We start from the raw sequence: 12,104 nt of genomic DNA on the forward strand, positions 1-12,104 counted from the left end.
GAGCAGAACTCAGAAACGCTAGCACGTAGATCACTAGCAAACACAGCTTTGAACAGTTGTACACACATTTAATCAGAATATTTTTAAATGAAATACAACAAAAGTTTACTTAATTGCAAAAAATGTGTTTCGGTAGTGACAATTCTCAATGTTCCACACTGATTTTCAGATTGTGGGACACATTTGCAATGGGGTCTGATGCTGCGTTCGGGTGCTCACTGGAAGGTTGTATACACCAGATGGTTAACTAGTAAATACGACATCACTCTGTTCGAGCTTTCGTTCGTAGATACGGCCACCACACAGAAAAAGAAAGCACGGAGGTGTGGAAGTTCAGTTGTAAATACGGCTTTGTCAGCAGTTTGAGCGCCATTTACAAGTGGGAAAATTGGTATTTCTCGGTTTCCAACACGACTCAAATGCAGCATAACTGCTCACCATGTGGCCACGAGGGACAGGGATGCAGTCTCACTTCCTGCTCTAAAATGCAGGGGTGTGGCTAAAATAAGGCTCCGCCTACATAGTGTTTCATTAGTGATTTGAAAACCTGGGACAGCATTTCTTTGATAAAGTTATTTTATTAAACATTTAAATGCACAATATATCTAAATCTTAAATAAATCTAAAATAAATCAAAAAGTTGTTCCACAAGTTGAAATTTAGGGGTTAGGGTTTGGGGCTGCCACCATCTCAATTAATGCCTTGGGTTTCAATGGAATATAAAATAATCCTTGTAATTATCTTCTGGATGTCGGTCCACTCTCACAGCAACACTGCCTGATGCACTAGTGCCAGCATCTCAAACATTACCAAACATTACCAGTGGTCCTGTGGTCAGAAACTGACTGATGATGAATGAGGTAGAGAGCTTGAGACAAAGTGTACCACAACAGATGCGCTACAGTTTGTGACTGTACACCTATATAGTGGTCATCTAAGGTAGGTGGAGTGACCAGCGAGTGGAAGTGCAAGGTAGGAGTTTTCAATACAGTGGATGGACAATTTAGCATCAAAGTATATACTGAACCACCCGCATGATACTGAATTATGTAATACAGTATTATGTGGGTGAGTGCTGAGGCTTAAAGTTTACATTTTGCATTTCAGAAGCCGAAACTCTGCGGTTGAGGAAAAATTGTGGGTTAAAAATACACCCTCTCAGTTCCTCTTTAAACTACGAGGCAGAAAACTGCTCTGAGATGTAAATTCATCCTCCAGACAAAACTCAGTAGTTGTCAACAGCACTTTAATATTTTCATATCAGTTACACATTTTCTGTGGCAAACAAAATCAGACCAGCGACAAAAGTTCAGCAGCTCACAGTGCAGCTTATGTGGGGAAAAAGCATCTCTTAACACTTGACACAGAGCAGTTAAACTGACATTCTGCTGTATTGAACAATCAGTACATTTTATGAAGAGATTAATTCAGAAATGTTTAGATTAAATACTTTATGTTTTTCATAATGGTGATGCTCCATTTTGAACTGTTTGGTGCACAATTGAAAAAACACCTGTCCTCATCCATACAGATCGCTCACTTTCCCTCTACACAGCAGACCTATTTTACTTGTATTTATGTATATGTACAGTACTGTACAAAAGTCAGAGACCACCCTTGATTTATTTAATTTCCAGTCAAAATAGCCCCTAAGTTTTTCATTTTTCAGTGTCAAGAAAAAGCACTTAGCATTAATTTACCAAGTAATTATCTATGCTTTATCTTTATTTCATCTTTCATTCTTTCAGCAGGCTTGTTTTCAGTTTTTCAAAGAAATCTGCAAGGATATTTTTTCCAAAGTTCAGTCTTACAAATTGGCTGCATTTTCTACCTATATTATTATTATTACTATTAATAATAATAATATCAATTTATATAGCACCTCTCACGACACTTCACAAAGAGAGGGAAAGAAAAAACCTAGCATTTTGAAGAAGAAGCATAGTGTGCAGAAACCAGGAAGGTTTTAAGTTGAACTTTAAATGACGAGAGGATACTGCAGTCACGAAGAGATTGTGGTGGAGAATTCCAAAGTTTGGGAGCAGTAGCACTGAAAGACCTGTCGCCCACAGTCGAGAGTCTCGTGAATGGGACTGCAAGAAGTCCAGTCCCAGAACATCTGAGAAAGCAAGAGGGACAGTATGGATGAAGGAGCTCACTAAGGTATGTAGGGGTGACACCATGAAGGAGAAGTTTATACTTGATACAGGAGGATACTGGTAACCAGTGAAGCTGATGGAGGGTGGGAGTGATGTGTGCAGTGTGTTTGGTAAAGGGAGGACTCTGCCTGTTGAGTTTTGAATAAACTGAAGCTGGTTGAGCAAATTAACAAGGAGACCTTCAAAAAGGGAGTAGCAATAATCAATGCAGGAGAAAATGAAGGCATTAACCAGCATTTTGGCATCAACATTGTTGAGCAGAAAGCAGCAACTACTCATGTTCCTCTTCCTATTGCAGGTCTTATTTCTTAAGTCTTGAATCTTATTTCTAATGGCCATTTTAACTGGAAATTAAACAAATGAAAAGTGGTCTCTGACATTTGCACAGTACTGTAATTATGTATGGCATTTCTGCAGACTGTCAACTGATGTTCACAATGTAACATTAAATATTCATGTACATGTTCCCTTATACTATTAATGCTTCTATACTGTTGCAGTAGTATGTCTTTTCAAACTTGGCTGTCAGGCACTCTTCTTGTAACAAACTTGTTCTTTTCTCTCCATCAGGCTCTGATGCTCAGACAGAGTCCATGGACTGGGAGTTAAGATGTGGCCAGACATAAGAGGCTCCAGCTGGTAGGAGAGAGAGGGTGGGGTGGGGGGCCGTGGAGGCCATATTAGCTCCCCCGCCAGTTGGTGAGTGTTTAAGACGGTGCTTCTTGAGCTGGCCCAGCTCGCGGAAGCAGCAGCCACAGAGCGCACAGCGGTATGGCCTCTCGCCCGTGTGGATGCGCTGGTGCTTATGCAGACTGTCCAGGTGACGAAAGCGTTTCTCGCAGTAGCGGCATGGGTACGGTCGCTCGCCTGTATGGATGCGCTGGTGCGTCTTCAGGCAGTAGAAGCGCCGGAAGCCACGGCCACAAACGTTACAGCGGTGCACTTTGTCAGCGCTGTCCCTCTGGACCTCTGCTGGACTTGTGAGGGTGATGTCACCCTCTATGGGTGGCATCAAGCCAAGCAGGGCTTCACCTTCACTTATTTGGGGCTGAGTGTGTGTGGTGGCCATCGATAACAATGAGGAACCTGCCGCTGGGTCTGATGATGGAAGCTCTACAGACGGTGACTCAGGTTCATCTTCGATTTTGACAGTGCTCCGTTTGACCTCGCTCCCATCCATCACTTGAATGATACCCAGTTCTGTAATATTACCCACAGGACCGCCAATCTCAAACTCGAACTTGCCATCATCAGATGGGTCATCAAGGCCTTTTGAGGATGAGCTTGCCACTTGCTGCTCCTCCTGAACTCTCCCAAAATCCTGCACTGCACTGGCAGAGGCCTTATAATCTACAAAGAACAGAGAAAAAAAAGACAAGATCAGTGGATCAGTAAGATCAGACATGCAGGTTTTCTTGTTACTTGTGTCCTTGACTTAGTATTTCTAGACAAGGTAAGGCTTGTAGTACATAAGCCATGAAGAAAGGCAACCACATCTATTTTATGCAGTTCATGCAGTTCAAAGTCAGAAGCACCGGATCAGAGGCCCCAGTGCCTTTAAAACGAACATCTTGCCCAAACATTGTGTCTAGGACAGGGGCCACACAAGAGCCAGTATAGCTGCAGATTTTCATTCCAACCAAGCAGGAGCACATCTCATATGAGATGCATCCACACCAGCCCTTTGTGGATCAAACTGGTGAGCTCTGTTTTAGGACATCAGTAGCCAAAGAATGATGTGTTTCTCAGCTGTTATGTCTCCGAAGGCTGTTCCGTTTCATGAGATCTTTTAATTATGGCCTAGAAATGCTTGTGTATGAGAAATCAAAGGACTCAACTGGAGTATCCTCCCAGGTCTTCAGTCACTCACAATCCTTCAGTTTGAACAGCATGAACAAAGTAAAAACAGCCAGGAATGACACGATGCTGTGATGCCAAGCTAATAATGAAATGTAAAATTTAATTAAATGTTTTAAATGTTTAAAAGTTTAAATGTGTGTACATCTTGGTACATGTCAGTACGGCCTGCTCACCATGTTTTGAACGTACATGAGTGAGCATGAGGGATGCACTGATACCATTTTTTTCAGACTGAGCATGAGTGTGTTATTTAGTACTTGCTGATAGCGAAACTGATACTATGCCATAACCATCACAATCACATCCGAGGTTAATGTATCTGAGGAGCTCACGTTTTGGGTTTTACGTCATGTTGGAGTCTTTTTGGCTTGTTGGCTGGTTGAGCTGTAGTTGAATGTCCTCTAAAGCCAGACGCTGCAATTTTAGAAATCTTGTTCTTTGGGGACTCACACTGTATATTTTAATAGACCATCATGTACAAACAAAGCCTATGATTTATATACTCACACTGTATGAAAATGGTCAGTCCACCTAACATGCTATGTGAAATGCAAGCCCCTACAGACAGATCTGTCTATTAACAATTGCCAATAAAGCTTTCTCATTCAAAATAACAATAACTGCACCTCTCTATATTTAACATTGATTGGTTTGTAGAGGAGCAGTTGTCTGACGTCAGCAAGCTGTCAAATTAAATACTTCATCTCCTCCTTTGCCCATTTTTGCCTCTCTACCAGTTCTTTTTCTTCTTCTATCATTTAACGGGTGATGACAGCCTGCCTCAACTTCCTGTAACTGGTCCAAAAGTCTAAACCATCCAAAAAGGTGTTTTCACACTGTACCACACCATGGTTCAGTTTGATCTGGACCAAGACCACCTCTTTTGGTCAGACCAAATTTGGTCCTTTGGGCTGGACTGTGGTCTGAGGCACCCTCAACACCTGCTAATTTGGTTCGGACCCAACTGAAAAGTCAGAAGAACTGGATCAAACAAGGTAGGTGTGAAAGCACCCTGAGTACCGAGCAAAAATGTTGAGAAACTGAGCACTGCTAACTTGCACCACATTGTGCACTTAAACTAAAACCAGCTTGACTTGTTTTTTTCATTAGCGTGGCAGCGTACACTAAGCCTACGTCACGTGGTATCAGGTGGTACCAGATGTTGGCATAAGTTCATTTTTATAATTACGAGTGCTTGAGCATGATATACGACCGATACCCGATACCAGTATCGATGCATCCCTGGAGAGCACTAAAGAGGAGCCTTCGTAGACCAATAACAGGAAGGTCTCTCCTACCTCGTCTGCAGACTTTACTCTGAGACAAGCTACATTCATCTTGACTGGCCACACTGGACAAACCCAGTTTTATCAGCCACACCCTCCATAAATAACAACAGCACTGGTGACAACAGAAGGTCTTGTACGTCAGTGGCTATGTTTACATGCAACGATTTTTGCCAATCCGATTGAATACAATCCGATTACAGATTTAGACTGAGGTGTTTATATGCACTCTATTCAACAATCTGATGGAAAATCTTCGTTTACATGCTCACTACAAGTAATCCGATGCAAAATGACGCGCATGCGTGGAGTAGCGCTTAGAGTAAACGTTACCATGACAGCGAACATCACGTGAAGTCCAGACCAGTTTCTGCTCCGCCATGTTGAGCGGTGTAAACTTTCGCCGTGACGCGACGCACATGCGCAGAACATACTTACACGTTCCGATTGGAATGTAATCGGATTCAGGCGTTTACATGGCTATTATTCTTCTATTTAACGGATTATTTAGAAGTTTACCCACCTCGTTTAATCGGATAGAAATTGTATTCCGAATGGCCTCAATCGGATTAGACTATTCCGATTGAGGTGTTTACATGGACGTATTCTATTCCGATTGAGCTATTAGTCGGATTATTAACGGATTATCAGGCTGCATGTAAACGTGGCTAGTAACATGCTCTACAGGCAACTTTCACCATAAAGGGCATCAGCAGAGGAGCAACAGAGTGGAGTACCGCACATACGAGACAGACGACAGCTGTGTGTCATAAACTGTAAAGATGTAAAAACATCCCAGGATAGTGTTGAACAGTGAGCAGCAACACCCTCCAAAAGGAACATGTACACCCACCTTTATCAGCTACACCTTCCTCCGTGATGTAAAACTCCTCCACTTCTCCTGTTCTCTCCATCACTGATTCCGTCTCCACTGGTCGTCGTGAACTTGTGGCCTCCTTCCCCGCCGCTGTCCTCACTCTCCTCCGCGGCCAGTCGCCCTGCACTGTGGGCAGACAGAGCCCCACACTCGGTACGACTTTAGCTCCGTGACTCCGTGCCGCCGCGGTCCTCAGAGACCTGCCGCGCTGGAGCTGGAGGAGGCCGCCCTCACAAGAGGTGAAGGTGGCCGTAGACGAGTCCTCGGCTCCAGCCCGTCTCTGGTCGAGCAGAAGGCACTGCTTAATGTTCTTCTCGGCGGCGGACACGTAGTAGCGCACGGCCTTTAGCTCGCCCTCGCTCGCCTCCAGTCTCTCCCGCAGGCTCCGGTTCTCTCGGCGAGACTCAGCCGCTGCGTCCCGCGCCGCCGTCAGCCTGGCGCTCACCACCCGCGCCGTTTCCCGGAGCACCGTCTCAACAGCACAGCGCACCGCCTGCTCGATGGTGGAGGCCAGCTCGTACTGCAGGAAAGACATGCTGTGGTCTTCCGAAGTCATGACCAGCGGGCGGGAGACGTTCACGGCTTTAACGGCGCTTTCACAGCCTCCGCTCTCCCCAGTGTTTATGTGTTAGCTTAGCTTAGTCTTTTCGTTTCCTCACGCTTGTTTTCGTTTTTTGTCCAATTTCACGTCTAGCGCTCCGTAGTCATCGTTACAGAAGGTCCGAGTTTCAGTATGACCCACATCCGAGGCTTTAAGGGTTTACATTAAATTAGTAAATAAATATATTAGCCAAAAAATCAGCAGCCTCGCTCTGTGTACGTTCTGCAGCGTCGCATAGCAATGGTGCGAGGGAATTATGGGAAATGTAGTTCCCCATGAGAACGTTAACATAATAATAATAATAATAATAATAATAAGTAGAAGAATAATAAGAAGAACAAGAAAAATAACAAGAATAAGAAGATTATGAAGAAGAAGAAGAATTAGAAATAATATTTGGTATAACAGCAATAAATTAGAGACGAACCGGAAAGCGGAGGGGTTTCACTCGCTGTGTGTCTCATAGCATTGACGTGTGAAAATTATGGGAAATGTAGTTCTTGCTTCTGAGTGACTTGAGGATGTAATTATAATAATAAATAGAAAAGGAAAAATAATTAGAAGACGATTTTTTATATCGCAGTATTAAATTAGCAAACAACCATATGGGTAAACGAACCAGAAGAGTGTATATCAATGATGTGATAGAAATATGGGAAATGTAGTTTTTGCTTCTGGGTAAGCTGTGTATATAATAATAATAATAATAATAATAATAATAATAATAGTAGTAGTAGTAGTAGTAATAAGAATAATAATATAAATAATAATGTATAGCATTTTCACCTTATAATGACATTAAAACTATACATACTAAAATGTGTGACTGGAGTTTCCCCAAGTATGACCTATTGCTGTGCAAGATTCCTTGTTAGTGGCAGAGCACATGAACATGCACTATACAGTATAATTCATATGCCAGGCTTTGTATTAACCCTTTGCCATAAGATCCTATCTGATCATCTCATATTTCGATATGTAATGCAGTGGCTCACTTTTCATAATACATCTATTCAGTTTGCAACACTGGAATTCATACATTCATTCATTCATTTTGACATCCATTGACCACTTCCTCCCTTCACACTTGTGTTTGAAGGCAGCTGACAGATGTTTTACAGGAATGTCTTGTAAAATGATCCTGCAACCCATCCAATACATTTTAAAATTAAATATTCCTTGTGTGCCTTATGTAAGCAACCCTCATGTAACTCAATAACTTCATGTTATGCAGCCATGATTGGCCTGGTTTGCTTTCTCTGTATCTGTGTATAAGATTCCTCTTTTACCTGTGAGTGTCCAGTGCGGCTGCCTTTGGAAGACTGGCTGCTGATACACGGTCATTCCGCTTTTTTTGAACTTTGCACCCAAAGCCATTGTTTGATTAATAAACATGTGAGAGTAAACATTAGTGGATGTCTGTAATTTGAAAATCAATTTAAGGAAGGCTGTATATAACACTGTACCTGCTAAATTAGATTAAGAGAGGTGAAGATAATACAGAAAAGGTTAATTGACTAATATATCCAAGTTTATATGTTTGGCTACTGTGGAACATTAATGAGGCTGTTAAATTCTGGGTTTATATTTTGGGCATAGAGCAATTTTTCAGTGTCACAATTTGAACATCTTTCTCCAAATGCTGATAAATGTTTGAGCCTGCTGTGTTTAGGGCGAGCAGAGTTGGTTTCTATACGTTCCCCATCTTCTTCTTTCGTGTCTAAATCAGGGCAGACTAGTTTTGAGTGGGTTTCTACAGTTTCTCCCACCTGTCTGTTGCCTCTCGCAGTCCTAACACAACAGAACTATGCTGTGATTAAGGTTTTTCAAGTCAAGTCAAGCCAAGTCAAGACTCATGGCTTTGGCCCATGTCTTTAGTTTTAGCTCTGCTGACACAGAATAATTAAAGAGAAAGTGGCATCATTTTTATTCAGTCAGATTTCAGAATCTTGTAAATGTCGTAGTATTCCAGACTGGTTTATGAAAGAGTAATAGTGCCCTCTAGTGCTCATTGAGTGGTATGACAGGGCCTTAAGGAGTCCTGCTGCTGTCTGGTTAAAGGGAAATTCCACTAATGTTCCAACATTTGTGTATAACTCATTTGTTAAAACGCAAACTAAGTCATTCATCATAGTTTATTGTGAAATGCTCTGTTCTGGAGAACTTACTAAGTTAGAATGACTCACAGTGCTGTTGACAGGAACCAGACGTCTGAAGTGTTTGGTGCCTCTAAAAGTTACCTCACATCAAGTTATTACATTAAACTGTTATAATTAGTTTTGAGACATTTTGACCTAAAATATATTTTTAAAAATACATTCAAGGTGAACAAATACACGCATGGTGTTGTTGGGCAAAATAGTTCTCAAAGAAAACATATGTTTTACAAACATCAACATAATATATATAAACTTAGAATATGTGTAGGTTCACATCATTTTGGATAGTAAATAAAAAGTCTGGAAAAATGGGTGGAGTTCCCCTTTAAAGTACAGTTCTAACTGTTTTAATTACGGCATTTCAGAATCCCTGTGATTGACTTGCGGCCTATCCAGGGTGCTTCCTGCCTTCTGCCCAATAAGCGCTGGGATAGGCTCCAGCACCCACATGACCCAGGAGGATAAGCAGCTTAGACAATGTGTGTGTGTGTGTGTGTGTGTGTGTGTGTGTTCTCCATTATTTGTTTTCTCTACTGTCATCAATACTTGAGTAGAAGTAAATGAATTAGCATCTGATGCTTATAAAACTACAAAATTCATAAAAATTTTTACTTAGAATTGAGTTAATGTAACTAGTTACTACCCACCTCTATACAAATCTATCTTAAATATGTATACTATGTGCTAGGCAATGCACATAACACTACATGCTACAAATGCATACTACATACTACATATAAACACATAGTACTTAATAATGCATACTACGGATGCATACTACATGCTACTTCATTATGCATTCTATAGATACATACTACATATTAATGCTTACTACATTCCATAGATGTAGTTAAATACTATGTGCTACATAATACTGCATACTACATTTTATAATATAGTCTACATAGTAATGCATACTTTATACTACACAAGCATACTAAATACTAATTTTAAATCCCTAATATATACTGCAGATTAATACCATGTTCTACATAATACTGCATATTACATAATGGTAATGTACAGTAATGCATACTACATACTACACAATCGTGACACATACTAATTATATGCGCGTGCATACTACATACTGCAGATGAATACCATAGTAATTTGACTGTTTTGCCAAATATCTGTTGCTAAATGTGCTCATTAAAGATGGCAGATGTTGCAGCTTATGAGCTTTGTATTGGATATTACACATTAAATATCATCTATTTTAATGCATTTTAATGCTATTTTAAGTCAATTCAAACCAGCAATAGTAAGATAAAATTGTATCAAATAGTAATGAGTATAAACAGTATGACATTTCTATTCAGTTGGCAAAACTACATCCCTGTTATTTCAGACATATATGTCTCTAAATGTCTGAAATAACAGGGATGTAGTTTTGCCAACGCTGTAACTACATATGATCAGACCAGTGAAGCACACTGAACTGAATAGTGTAGGATTATACAGTCGAGTACACTGTAAACATTCACCTACGGAGCCTGTTTTTGTATTTTTCTGTATGTACTGGTGAACGTGTGTGGTGTGTTTTCTTGCCTTATGTTTTCTGTGTGCGTAGGATTGGTGTACGGCTCTTCGTGTCCATCCCTTCAACCATCACTTGCTTGGGCCTCTGCAAACGGTGTTGCTAGGCAACCCCATCCTCAGCTACTACAGTCCCTAATGGGGCCTTAAGAAGAGCAGGGCAGGTGGAGTGTACCATTTCATGGGCCGGTGAAGGGTGGGATGATGCATGGTGATCAGTAGCCCTGGTTTGGCTCAGTGCACTGCGTTTTAAAGCTCCAGCATCACTGAACCGGTCAGGGGATAAAAAAGGGTTTCACCTATGAAGTGAGGCCCTAGAAATGAACACTGCATTTGAATATTATTCGCTTAATGTTAACCAGTCCTCCCACCTTTTACTTTTTAAGGCAGACTTGTTGTTTTTTATCTTGATAATTCCAAAAGACTGTCCACATACTGTACTATGCTAAACATACTACACCTACTATGCTAATTAATGCACTATTGAGGGTGGCGTACTATGTAGTATGGTAGTATGCAGTTTTGGATGAAGCCAGATGCCATATATATATATATATATATATATAGCAGGGCTGCCCTTCTCCCCAGACACACACAGTAATTGTACCTGGTGTAATTAGGAGTAAGCGTCCCTCGGGTGTCTCCTGAGAGGAAAGGCACAGTGGAGAAGAATTTTAATTACCTCCATGTGAAGTTATTCAGGGGTTTTATGAGTATGATGCCTGCTTTCTCGTGGTTTCTCATGTTCAGATCTGATGCAGTGATCAAATAGGCTAAACGAATACATTTTGGTGCAACAGATCTCTTTAAACTGGCCTTAAACCGGTTCCACCGAAAGGTGGTGCACTGATGTTGACAGCGATGAGGTGTTGTTTTATTCCAAACCTTTTTTCTGACAAACCACGCCCCCTGCGCTGTGATTGACACATCATAGCATAGACTGTGGTGTCTGCTTAAGAAATCGTCTTTTCGTCATCGAAACTTTATCTTTTGTGGTTACACAGTTTAAACTTCTTTCAAACTTTTGTTGATCCCTTCAAAAACGATCAAAAGCTCCACCTTAAACCTGAGGTCTGAACAGGATTCTATACATACTACACAAGCGTGTATAGGATACAGTATAGTACACTACATACCATACTACCTACTATAGAGTAATGCATTCTACATACTAATTATGACTGTATACTATACGCTTCAGATGAACACTATGTTACATAATACTTCACCCTACATTCTACTCTATAATAATGCATACTACATACTTCACAAGCATACTACATGCTAATTTAATTGCATACTACATTCTGTAGATGAATACTACATGCTATGCAATACTGCATACCACATTGTACTATATAATAATGCATGCTGTATACTACACAAGCATACTATATACTAATTATAAATGCATACTATATACTGCAGATGAAAACTATGTGCTATGTAATCATTAATGCTACATTCTACTCCATATCAATGCATACTACATACTATAAAAGCATACTATATAATAAATACAAATGCATACTACATACTACAGATGAATACTATGTCCTATATCATACTGAATACTACATTCTACTCCATAATAATATATACTATATTCTACACAAGCATACT

At 40.7% G+C, this 12,104-nt stretch overlaps 1 protein-coding gene across 1 annotated transcript; it reads right to left on the bottom strand.

Annotated features, from left to right (window-relative positions):
* Window positions 1–1,228: 1,228 nt before the first annotated feature.
* LOC118803846 (zinc finger protein interacting with ribonucleoprotein K) lies at window positions 1,229–8,109 on the bottom strand. Its single transcript, XM_036564364.1, has 2 exons — window positions 6,159–8,109; window positions 1,229–3,509 (listed from the first exon to the last, which is right to left on the bottom strand). The coding sequence occupies exons 1-2, from the start codon at window positions 6,736–6,738 to the stop codon at window positions 2,740–2,742; spliced, it is 1,350 nt and encodes a 449-aa protein (XP_036420257.1). The 5' UTR covers window positions 6,739–8,109; the 3' UTR covers window positions 1,229–2,739.
* Window positions 8,110–12,104: the final 3,995 nt, after the last annotated feature.

The sequence above is a fragment of the Colossoma macropomum genome, unplaced genomic scaffold (genome assembly GCF_904425465.1).
Source record: "Colossoma macropomum unplaced genomic scaffold, Colossoma_macropomum, whole genome shotgun sequence".
NCBI classification, from domain to species: Eukaryota; Metazoa; Chordata; class Actinopteri; order Characiformes; family Serrasalmidae; genus Colossoma; species Colossoma macropomum.

Coding starts and splice junctions, on each gene's coding strand:
- LOC118803846 (XM_036564364.1), bottom strand. CDS start 6,738: ATGACTTCGGAAGACCACAGCATGTCTTTCCTGCAGTACGAGCTGGCC. Junction 3,510..6,158: donor GGAAGGTGTAGCTGATAAAG/GTGGGTGTACAT, acceptor TGTTCTTTGTAG/ATTATAAGGCCTCTGCCAGT.